This window comes from Oncorhynchus mykiss, chromosome 11, assembly GCF_057628025.1.
Source record: "Oncorhynchus mykiss isolate SJ-2025 chromosome 11, ASM5762802v1, whole genome shotgun sequence".
In the NCBI taxonomy this organism is placed as follows: Eukaryota; Metazoa; Chordata; class Actinopteri; order Salmoniformes; family Salmonidae; genus Oncorhynchus; species Oncorhynchus mykiss.
The window spans coordinates 1,877,501-1,889,263 of record NC_143032.1 but is presented as its reverse complement, the minus strand read 5'-3'; the positions used below and the strand labels follow the sequence as shown (position 1 = coordinate 1,889,263).

The 11,763-nt window shown below is 40.7% G+C and overlaps 1 protein-coding gene across 1 annotated transcript in view; it reads right to left on the bottom strand.

Annotated features, from left to right (window-relative positions):
• Positions 1–6,339: 6,339 nt before the first annotated feature.
• Positions 6,340–11,763, bottom strand: part of LOC110535167 (zinc finger protein ZIC 4) — an 11,447-nt gene continuing 6,023 nt past the window's right edge. The window contains exon 2 of the mRNA XM_021620030.3: positions 6,340–7,537. Coding sequence (XP_021475705.3) covers positions 7,101–7,537 — 437 coding nt within the window. The 3' untranslated portion in view covers positions 6,340–7,100. The remainder of the gene's footprint in view (positions 7,538–11,763) is intronic.

Here is an 11,763-nt window from a genome sequence, read left to right as displayed (position 1 = left end):
CTATTATTACTATTATTTACTTAAAATACAAGTATGATGGTCAAACTATGTGATGGTCACATGATGGTCACACTTCTCATTCACGCTGTCCAACCAGTCTTCTCATTCACGCTGTCCAACCAGTCTTCTCATTCACGCTGTCCAACCAGCCTTCCCATTCACACTGTCTAACCAGCCTTCCTCATTCACGCTGTCCAACCAGTCTTCCCCATCACGCTGTCCAATCAGTCTTCTCATTCACGCTGTCTAACCAGCCTTCTCATTCACGCTGTCCAACCAGCCTTCTCATTCACGCTGTCCAACCAGCCTTCTCATTCACGCTGTCTAACCAGCCTTCCTCATTCACGCTGTCTAACCAGCCTTCTCATTCACGCTGTCCAACCAGCCTTCCTCATTCACGCTGTCTAACCAGCCTTCTCATTCACGCTGTCCAACCAGCCTTCCTCATTCACAAAGTCTAACCAGTCTTCCTCATTCACGCTGTCCAACCAGTCTTCCCCATCACGCTGTCCAACCAGTCTTCTCATTCACGCTGTCCAAACAGTCTTCTCATTCATGCTGTCCAACCAGCCTTCTCATTCACGCTGTACAACCAGTCTTCTCATTCACGCTGTCCAACCAGTCTTCTCATTCACGCTCTCCAACCAGTCTTCTCATTCACGCTGTCCAACCAGCCTTCTCATTCACGCTGTCCAACCAGTCTTCTCATTCACGCTGTCCAACCAGCCTTCTCATTCACGCTGTCCAACCAGTCTTCTCATTCACGCTGTCCAACCAGCCTTCTCATTCACGCTGTCCAACCAGCCTTCTCATTCACGCTGTCCAACCAGCCTTCTCATTCACGCTGTCCAACCAGCCTTCTCATTCACTCTGTCCAACCAGCCTTCTCATTCACGCTGTCCAACCAGCCTTCTCATTCACGCTGTCCAAACAGTCTTCTCATTCACGCTGTCAAACCAGCCTTCTCATTCACGCTGTCCAACCAGCCTTCTCATTCACGCTGTCCAACCAGCCTTCTCATTCACACTGTCTAACCAGCCTTCCTCATTCACGCTGTCCAACCAGTCTTCTCATTCACGCTGTCTAACCAGCCTTCCTCATTCACGCTGTCCAACCAGCCTTCTCATTCACGCTGTCTAACCAGCCTTCCTCATTCACGCTGTCCAACCAGTCTTCTCATTCATGCTGTCCAACCAGTCTTATCATTCACGCTGTCGAACCAGCCTTCCTCATTCACGCTGTCAAACCAGTCTTCTCATTCATGCTGTCCAACCAGCCTTCTCATTCACGCTGTCCAACCAGCCTTCTCATTCACGCTGTCTAACCAGCCTTCCTCATTCACGCTGTCTAACCAGCCTTCCTCATTCACGCTGTCCAACCAGCCTTCTCATTCACGCTGTCTAACCAGCCTTCCTCATTCACGCTGTCTAACCAGCCTTCTCATTCACGCTGTCTAACCAGTCTTCTCATTCACGCTGTCTATCCAGCCTTCCCCATCACGCTGTCCAACCAGTCTTCCTCATCACGCAGTCCAACTAGTCTTCTCCATCACTCTGTCCAACAGGCATTCACATTCACACTGTCCATCCAGCCTTCCCCTCTAGAGTGAACACATTTCTAACAGGGAACATTGGGCTCTGGTCAAAGTAGTGGACTTTGTAGGCAATAGAGTGCCATTTAGGAAGTCAACTTTTTGGTGACTCAACTACTGTGATTCCCTCACCAAGTTATAAAGGGGTGACTCTAAACTGTGATATCCTCACTAAGCTATAAAGGGGTGACTGTAAACTGTGATATCCTCACCAAGCTATAAAGGGGTGACTGTAAACTGTGATATCCTCACCAAGCTATAAAGGGGTGACTTTAAACTGTGATAGACATGTATGAGTTAAATACGTGCTCTGGGCTTCCCTAGTCAAATGTAAAGACAGACATGTATGAGTTAAAGACACACTCTGGGCTTCCCTAGTCTAATGTAATGACATATGTATGAGTTAAATATGTGCTCTGGGCTTCCCTAGTCTAATGTAATGAGATATATGTATGAGTTAAAAACATTATCTGGGCTTCCCTAGTCTAATGCAATGACAGATATGTATGAGTTAAATATGTACTCTCAGCTTCCCTAGTCAAATGTAAAGACAGACATGTATGAGTTAAATACGTGCTCTGGGCTTCCCTAGTCTAATGTAAAGACAGATATGTATGAGTTAAATATGTGCTCTCAGCTTCCCTAGTCAAATGTAAAGACAGACATGTATGAGTTAAATACGTGCTCTGGGCTTCCCTAGTCTAATGTAATGACAGATATGTATGAGTTAAATATGTGCTATGGGCTTCCCTAGTCTAATATAATGACAGATATGTATGAGTTACATACGTGCTCTGGGCTTCCCTAGTCTAATGTAATGACAGTTATGTATGAGTTAAATATGTGCTCTGGGCTTCCCTAGTCTAATGTAATGACAGATATGTATGAGTTAAATACGTGCACTTGGCTTTCCTAGTCTAATGTAAAGACAGATATGTATGAGTTAAATATGTGCTATGGGCTTCCCTAGTCTAATGTAATGACAGATATGTATGAGTTACATACGTGCTCTGGGCTTCCCTAGTCTAATGTAAAGACAGATATGTATGAGTTAAATACGTGCTCTCGGCTTCCCTAGTCTAATGTAATGACAGATATGTATGAGTTAAATATGTGCTCTCAGCTTCCCTAGTCTAATGTAATGACAGATATGTATGAGTTAACTACGTGCTCTCGGCTTCCCTAGTCTAATGTAATGAGAGATATGTATGAGTTAAAAACGTGATCTGGGCTTCCCTAGTCTAATGCAATGACAGATATGTATGAGTTAAATATGTGCTCTCAGCTTCCCTAGTCTAATGTAAAGACAGATATGTATGAGTTAAAGACACACTCTGGGTTTCCCTAGTCTAATGTAATGACATATGTATGAGTTAAAAACGTGATCTGGGCTTCCCTAGTCTAATGCAATGACAGATATGTATGAGTTAAATATGTGCTCTCAGCTTCCCTAGTCTAATGTAAAGACAGATATGTATGAGTTAAATACGTGCTCTGGGCTTCCCTAGTCTAATGTAAATACAGATATGTATGAGTTAAATACGTGCTCTTGGCTTCCCTAGTCTAATGTAAAGACAGACATGTATGAGTTAAATACGTGCTCTGGGCTTCCCTAGTCTAATGTAAAGACAGATATTTATGAGTTACATATGTGCTCTCAGCTTCCCTAGTCTAATGTAAAGACAGATATTTATGAGTTACATATATACATATTATCAGCTTCCCTCGTCTAGTATAATAACAGACTTGTAGGCTATGATGTATGAATTAAGTTGTTTTTTCAACTAAATATTAACTGGTTTCACAGGCTTTTTTTGTCTACTCAGTTTTTATTCAAAGTGTTACATGAATTTAAAATGTTTAGTAGGCACAAGTTCAGTCAATTTAAGATGTGGTTGCTCAACTTTTCTCATATGTTCATTCAATTCTAAATTATTATTTGTGTATCTGCCCTGTATTTATCTTACACCTATGATCATTCTGTGCTTGTTTATTTGTTCCGTAAATTATTTTAAACATAACTTTACCTGGGATTAGAACTCACAACCTGTTGGTGCACAGCATTCTGAAGTTCCTGCTATGTCACCATGGCGCTGTCAATGAATCATTACACTTGTTTTGATACACTTTGCACTTCAAAGTAAAATCTCAGCTCTGTTTAAAGTACACTCAAGAACAAATATTTGATATATCATAGTGTTTAAGGAGTAACGCTACAACAGAGTTATACGCTCTGACATCAGACTGAGGAAAGTTATTTTGATAAAATAAGTCCATCAAATCAAAGATGAGAGAATCGTCAGGTTAACTTACAATTGATGCAGACATAGTGGTGCAGCTGGCACATCGGGATGCAGTGAACCAAGAGGTTGTGATGTCAAATCCCAGGTGAATTCATGTTGGGTAATAATAAATAATTACTGACAATATCGTCAAATATATAAGTTGGAAACATTGTATGTTATTAGCGGGTTGTGTTAGAAGCTGCATAGACTTTTTTTGTTAAAATTCCCAAATAATAATTTATTGTTGATTGTGTTGATATGACACAAGTTGAGCAAACGCAACAATTTACATTTTTATTTTTGCCAACGCTTTATGAAGTTGGAGCTAAATTTGGGAGACCAATTGTGTTTTTGCTCAGGTAACACTTGGACAGAAAAGTTCAGGACACAGAAAAAGGCTGTGGAACCAGTTACTTTATAATAATTAATTGAAACAACTGGATTTGTGGGTGTTTTTTGTTTTTTACAGAGACACGTAGCCTAGTGGTCAGAGGGTTAGGTCAGTAACCGGAAGGTTGCCCACTTTGTAAAAATCTAACACGTTCTTCTCCTGAACAATGTCATTGTAAATACGAATTTGTTCTTAACTGACTTGCAGAGTTTAATTAAAAAATATATACTTTTTTTTTATACCATTCCGTCGTCAGTCCTTGTTTCATCTTTGACGGCTGGAAGTATAAGATTTGGACGGTGCAACAAAGATTGGTAGAAAACATCCGGGACAAAGAAGTCTTCACGTGTTATCTGCGTCTTTGGAAGAATGAGAATCACTCAGATATTATGTCCTGCTTCAAAGACTCTTGGCTTCAATTGAGACTAAACTATATTTTAACCAATTCAGGCACAAGAGCTGATGTTAAGGCGAGGAATCCACCGTTTGGTTATTTGTTGTAGTGCTAATTATTCATGATTTTATGTGGGGCACTTGGACAGAGTAAATACAAGCACCAAATGAACAAACATCTAAACGTATCAGGCATTGGGGACTCACGCCTTGTTCGTGCCTCAGAATGGCTTATGTTCTGCAGCGGGTTCTGCAGACTCTCTGCCTCTTTACGACAAAATATGCCTCAGATCCTCGTAAAATAATTTATGTGCATGTCTTAATTAGTGCATAACAGTGCTTGGTGTATGTTTGAAATTATGGAATAAATGAAGACAAAAACCCGTTGATAGGCTATTATTGTATATGTTTTTAATAAGAGGAATGTTAATGTTATTAGAAGCATAATGCTATTACATGTTAGCTAGCCTAAACGCCCGTGTGCACTACAATTAGCTCAGTCACATAGGAAACTTCACCTATTTGGAGATCTCTAAAAAACACTGTTTACATGGTTGTGCCCATTCCACTCAACACCAAACACGTAGTTTATACGCTGCTCTTCTTAAAGAAAGCAGAACCCAGTAAACGCAGTCTCCAGTTCACAGAACCCACGGTAAGTTCACAGGACGCATCCAAGCAGCTTTGCAATGCACGTCTATTATTCTGCGTAATTCTATCGGCTTCTCTTTTGATAGTTGTAAAAATATAGCAAAATAACATTTTCTCTTTATATTGAATAGAAAGACCATAGATGACCGTTTCCTACCCCATGGGCAGCAAATATTACATTCTTTTGAAGAGGCGCTGAAGTCCTCGGCCATGGCCCCATAGTATTCGAGTTTGACTCGGCTATTGCTATAGAAATCTTAATTCACCGTGAGGACTCACCGTCATGAAGAAATGGCTCTTTGTGTTAAAAGATCTTTGAAGTCTGGATGAGAATATACGAGCCTTTCATCAAACCCTGCCCGCATCTCCCCTGCAGAAAACCTCACTTTATCTAAGAGAAAAATAGATCCCACACAAATAAGACATGGACATGACCAGTGAAGAATATTTTCACAAAATAAAATCTGGATTTTCTTTTAAAGAATTGTTTTGTGATTTTCCAGTGTTCAGGGATGATGTAAGTTTAGAGTAAACTAATTCTAAATACAACCCCGATGACAATGGCTTATTTTCAAAGTGTCTTTATGGTTTTTACGGCTGCACGTTGGCAAGAGCCTAAAGCAGTAGAACATTACAGCAAAAAAATAAAACATTAACATTGTTCAAACGAAACAAAAATCTAAACGTGTATGTTGTCTAATATGGGTCCAACATGTTTTCAACCCGTACACCGGGTTCTGTTATAGATGGTACCTGAGATTCAATAAACCACAGAATGGCAGAAAGGCTCGCTGTTGAATATAGTGATAGAAACGTGTTTGGTCTCACGGCTCCATTTAAAAAGACTGGCGTTATTCGTCTCTGCTGTCTTGTTATACATGAGTACAGCATGCGAGATTCCAGGCGTTTTAGAGCGCCCTGTCATGTATTGGTTAACAGTACCCTGATAGTTTATGCATTCGAATAAATTCGTTGTTTTACGTTTCTATCAATATTAAAAAGTCAAGGCCCAGAAAAGGAAAATTACATTTTTTTATCATACACGATTTATTCAAAATACTGACAAATTACAAGGCAGTTTGGTACACATTTCGAGTGTATTTTCTCGATAGGATCACATTTGAATAAAAATGCATTACTAACAAATATTGACAAGAATTACAAAATCACAAAATGCCCACATTGACAAAACATTTATGAATTGAATGTAATAATATCAAATAGGCCATATGAAAACGAGTCAATCAATAGAGTAGACCATCACAAATGGAGACAAATTTTCTTGCGTGAAACTCCAAACGTTTCAATTATTTAATTTATACAAATAAGTGTAGCAAACAATAAAAAATTTTTGCTGAAATACCAAAGCTTACAAAATGACTGTTACCACCTACACATCGAAACGTATCAATTTACAAATATACATTTTTTTAATATATTGAAACACTTTGGTTCGATAATACAAAAATGCTCATGTCAGATTCAAAAAATAAATTAAAAAGATATTGAAGTCAAAACTCGATTTACAAAGTAATACAGCAAAAAAAAAACATGCGTACAATATCCGAGTACGAGAATAATACATGTTTTTCCAAACACATTGGGATAGAAGAGAGCTATCACAAGATACATTTGGCAGTGTCTAATTTGTCCGATATGCCAGACAGTACATTGAATGATTTGGGCCTTAGAAAACAGACCTTTTTCGATGTGTTAATTTTGTAAGTCCGCGGGTATATTGGAAAATATATTCAAGAAGTTTTAGAATGATTTTCTGGGCCAGTTTTGGTTAGAAAGCGTCCCTTGGCTCCGGGTGTCTGTAGTGCGTCTCATCCCCGGGATCAGGGCTGGAGGAGCCGCTGGGAGGTGTCTGAGTTCCGCTCGCACCAGAACTATGACAGACGTACCACTCACTTAAATTGGCGGGTTGGGACGAAGGTGCTGGTTCTGAGAGCGACGAGGCCCCTGGCTCTCGGCCTAAGTCCGATGATGGGGACACTAATGACGGAGTTGAAGACTCGTAGCCAGAACTTGGTGGTGGAGACTTGCAGTGCACTTTCATGTGTTTTCTGAGAGAGCTGGGGTGTGTGTAGGATTTGTCACAGCCTCTCACTTTGCAGTTGTACGGCTTATCGCTGGTGTGCACGTGGGAGTGCTTCTTCCGGTCACTGCTGTTGGCGAAACGTCGGTCGCAGCCGTCAAACTCACATTTGAAGGGTTTCTCACCTGAAATAAGTGAACAAAAGTTAGGCTTCAGAAAACCCAAAAGCATAAATCAAAACAGCTGCTTTATTTTGGGGTTGGTGATGCATGGCCACATGTGACATGAGTTATGTCAAATAAAACCATATTGGCCTTTAGTGTATTGCCTATTGTACTTGACCCAATGAAGAGCTGAGTTCCTTCAGGACAGCCCAACGAAGAGCTGAGTTCCTTCAGGACAGCCCAACGAAGAGCTGAGTTCCTTCAGGACAGCCCAATGAAGAGCTGAGTTCCTTTAGGACAGCCCAATGAACCAGCTGAGTTCATTTAGGACAGCCCAATGAGGAGCTGAGTTCCTTTAGGACAGCCCGATGAACCAGCTGAGTTCATTTAGGACAGCCCAATGAAGAGCTGAGTTCCTTTAGGACAGCCCAATGAAGAGCTGAGTTCTTTTAGAACAGCCCAATGAACCAGCTGAGTTCATTTAGGACAGCCCAGTGAAGAGCTGAGTTCCTTTAGGACAGCCCAATGAACCAGCTGAGTTCCTTTAGGACAGCCCAATTAACCAGCTGAGTTCCTTTAGGACAGCCCAATGAACCAGCTGAGTTCCATTAGGACAGCCCAATGAACCAGCTGAGTTCCATTAGGACAGCCCAATGAACCAGCTGAGTTCCTTTAGGACAGCCCAATGAACCAGCTGAGTTCCTTTAGGACAGCCCAATGAACCAGCTGAGTTCCTTTAGGACAGCCCAATGAACCAGCTGAGTTCCTTTAGGACAGCCCAATGAAGAGCTGAGTTCTTTTAGGACAGCCCAATGAACCAGCTGAGTTCCTTTAGGACAGCCAAATGAACCAGCTGAGTTCCTTTAGGACAGCCCAATGAACCAGCTGAGTTCCTTTAGGACAGCCCAATGAACCAGCTGAGTTCCTTTAGGACAGCCCAATGAACCAGCTGAGTTCCTTTAGGACAGCCCAATGAACCAGCTGATTTCCTTTAGGACAGCCCAATGAACCAGCTGAGTTCCTTTAGGATAGCCCTAAGAACCAACTGAGTTCCATTAGGACAGCCCAATGAACCAGCTGAGTTCCATTAGGACAGCCCAATGAACCAGCTGAGTTCCTTTAGGACAGCCCAATGAACCAGCTGAGTTCCTTTAGGACAGCCCAATGAACCAGCTGACTTGCTTTAGGACAGCCCAATGAACCAGCTGACTTGCTTTAGGACAGCCCAATGAACCAGCTGACTTGCTTTAGGACAGCCCAATGAACCAGCTGACTTGCTTTAGGACAGCATACTGTTAGTTCCATTGAAAACATGTTTTTATTGATGATCATCTACAGGATTTGAATTGGTTGCATATGGAACTTCTATTTCCCTATTAAACAAACTCTGTTAAAGCTAAACAAGTAGTTATGGCCCTAATTGAAATGTAGCCTCCTATTTCAACATTGGCCATTTCAACCATGCACCTAAGGGAGGAAATTAATGTAAATAAAACAACATTTGTCTTGATTATCCTGTAATATCTAGCCCTTAGGACATGTAGCCTATGCAGCATGATCTGGCAAAAACACAACGGTTGAACTAATTACTTTGAAATCCTACTATGCTGATTCCTCTAATGCAAGGCCATGTAGTCAGGCAGCTATAGGCATAGCAAGAGAGAATATATAATTACTCCATTGTAATGACACGGGCACGTTGAATATCAATTTGACCTTCAGCTGTTGGACTGAGAGGCAATCAGGGATATTAGTGTAGTACACGAACACGTCTCGGGAACACACCCCAGGGGAAGCCCAGTCATAACCACAGACCGGGGTAGGTTTTAAACATGATACTCTGGACCAGGGGCCTTGGGAGTCAACACATGCGCAAATCATTTAACAGATTTCTACTTAAGTAATGTGTGCAAATGATATGAATAATACATGCGGAGGCATGAATGGATTCAGCATAAAGTAGTCAGAGTCATATTAGACGCTGTTCTGACGCATGGTTTTCAAGGGCCTTAATTAAGGAAGGCTTCTTACTTAGGGCAAAACGTCAGTATTGAAAAGGGAAAATGTAGTACATTGAAATCAGAACAGTAAACTCCATTACACATATCAAGCAGGTAGGGGATTAGACAGGCTGGAGAAGCAGGTCAGTGGTCCAGCTAAACCCTACCCATTACACTGTTACAGCCCCACTTATAGCCTATTACTACTACTACTAATACCACTGCTAAAACTACAGTTGCTACTACTACTACTGCTAAAACTACAGATACTACTCTTACCAATACTACTGCTGCTATTACTACTACTATCATTATCCCTACTACTACTACTACTACTGCTAGTACTAATGCTGTTACTACTACTACTAATACCACTGCTAAAACTACAGCTACTACTCTTACCAATACTACAACTACTACTGCTACTACTACTACTACTACTGCTAGTACTAATGCTGTTACTACTACTACTAATACCACTGCTAAAACTACAGCTACTACTCTTACCAATACTACTACTACTACTACTCAAACTACTACTACAACAACTACTATTACTGCTAGTACTAATGCTGCTGCTACTACTACTACTGCTAGTACTAATGCTGTTACTACTACTACTAATACCACTGCTAAAACTACAGCTACTACTCTTACCAATACTACAACTACTACTACTCAAACTACTACTACAACAACTACTACTACTACTGCTAGTACTAATGCTGTTACTACTACTACTGCTACCACTGCTAAAACTACAGCTACTACTACTACTACTACTGCTAGTACTAATGCTGTTACTACTACTACTAATACCACTGCTAAAACTACAGCTACTTCTCTTACCAATACTACAACTACTACTACTCAAACTACTGCTAGTACTAATGCTGCTACTACTACTACTACTGCTAGTACTAATGCTGTTACTACTACTACAACAACTAATGCTAGTACTACAACTACTACTACTACCACCACCAATTACCACCACTACTACTACCATTACTACTACCACCACCAATTACCACCACTACTACTACCACCACTACTACTACCATCACAACCACCAAAACCACCACCACCAGCACCACTACTACTACTACGACTACTAATGCTGCTTCTACTACTAAAACTTCTACTACCACTAATACTACTACAACTAATGCTAGTACTACAACTACTATTGAAACAACCACCACCACCACTACTACCACAACTAATGCTATTACTACAACTACTACTAAAACAACCACCACCACCACTACTACTACAACTAATGCAAGTACTACAACTAATGCTAGTACTACAACTACTACTACTCCCACCCCCAACTACCACCACCACTACTACCACCACCACTAATACTAGTACAACTAATGCTAGTACTACAACTACTACTGAAACAACCACCACCACCACTACTACCACAACTAATGCTATTACTACAACTACTACTAAAACAACCACCACCACCACTACTACTACAACTAATGCTAGTACTACAACTACTACTACCACCCTCAACTACCACCACTACTACTACTACTACTAGTACAGCTACTACTACTACTACTACTACTACTACTATTACCGCTAGTACTAATGCTAAAACTTCTGCTACTACTACTACTACTACTGCTACTACTCCTGGTCTTCTACTACTGCTAGTACTATAACTACTACTACTACTACTACTGCTAGTTCTATACCTACTACTACAACTACTACTATTACTGCTAGTACTAACGCTAATACTACTGCAACTACTGCTACTGCTACTACTGCTGCTACTACTACTGCTGCCTCTACTACTACTGCTAGTAATATTACAACAACTAATGCTAGTACTACAACTACTACTGAAACAACCACCACCACCACTACTACTACAACTAATGCTAGTACTACAACTACTACTACCACCCCCAACTACCACCACTACTTCTACCACTACAACTACCACTACTACCACCACTACTACTACTACTACCACCACAACTACTACTACTAACACCACCACTACTACTTCTCCTGCTACTACTTCTACTACTACTAAAAAACTACTACTACAACTACTTCTACTACTATCACCACCACTACTACTACTACTAAAACTATTACTACTACTACTACTACCACAATTACCACTATTACTACTAGAACTACTACCACAACTACTAGAACTGATACTACTAATACAACTACTAAGACTACTAGTACTACTACTACGAATATTACTAC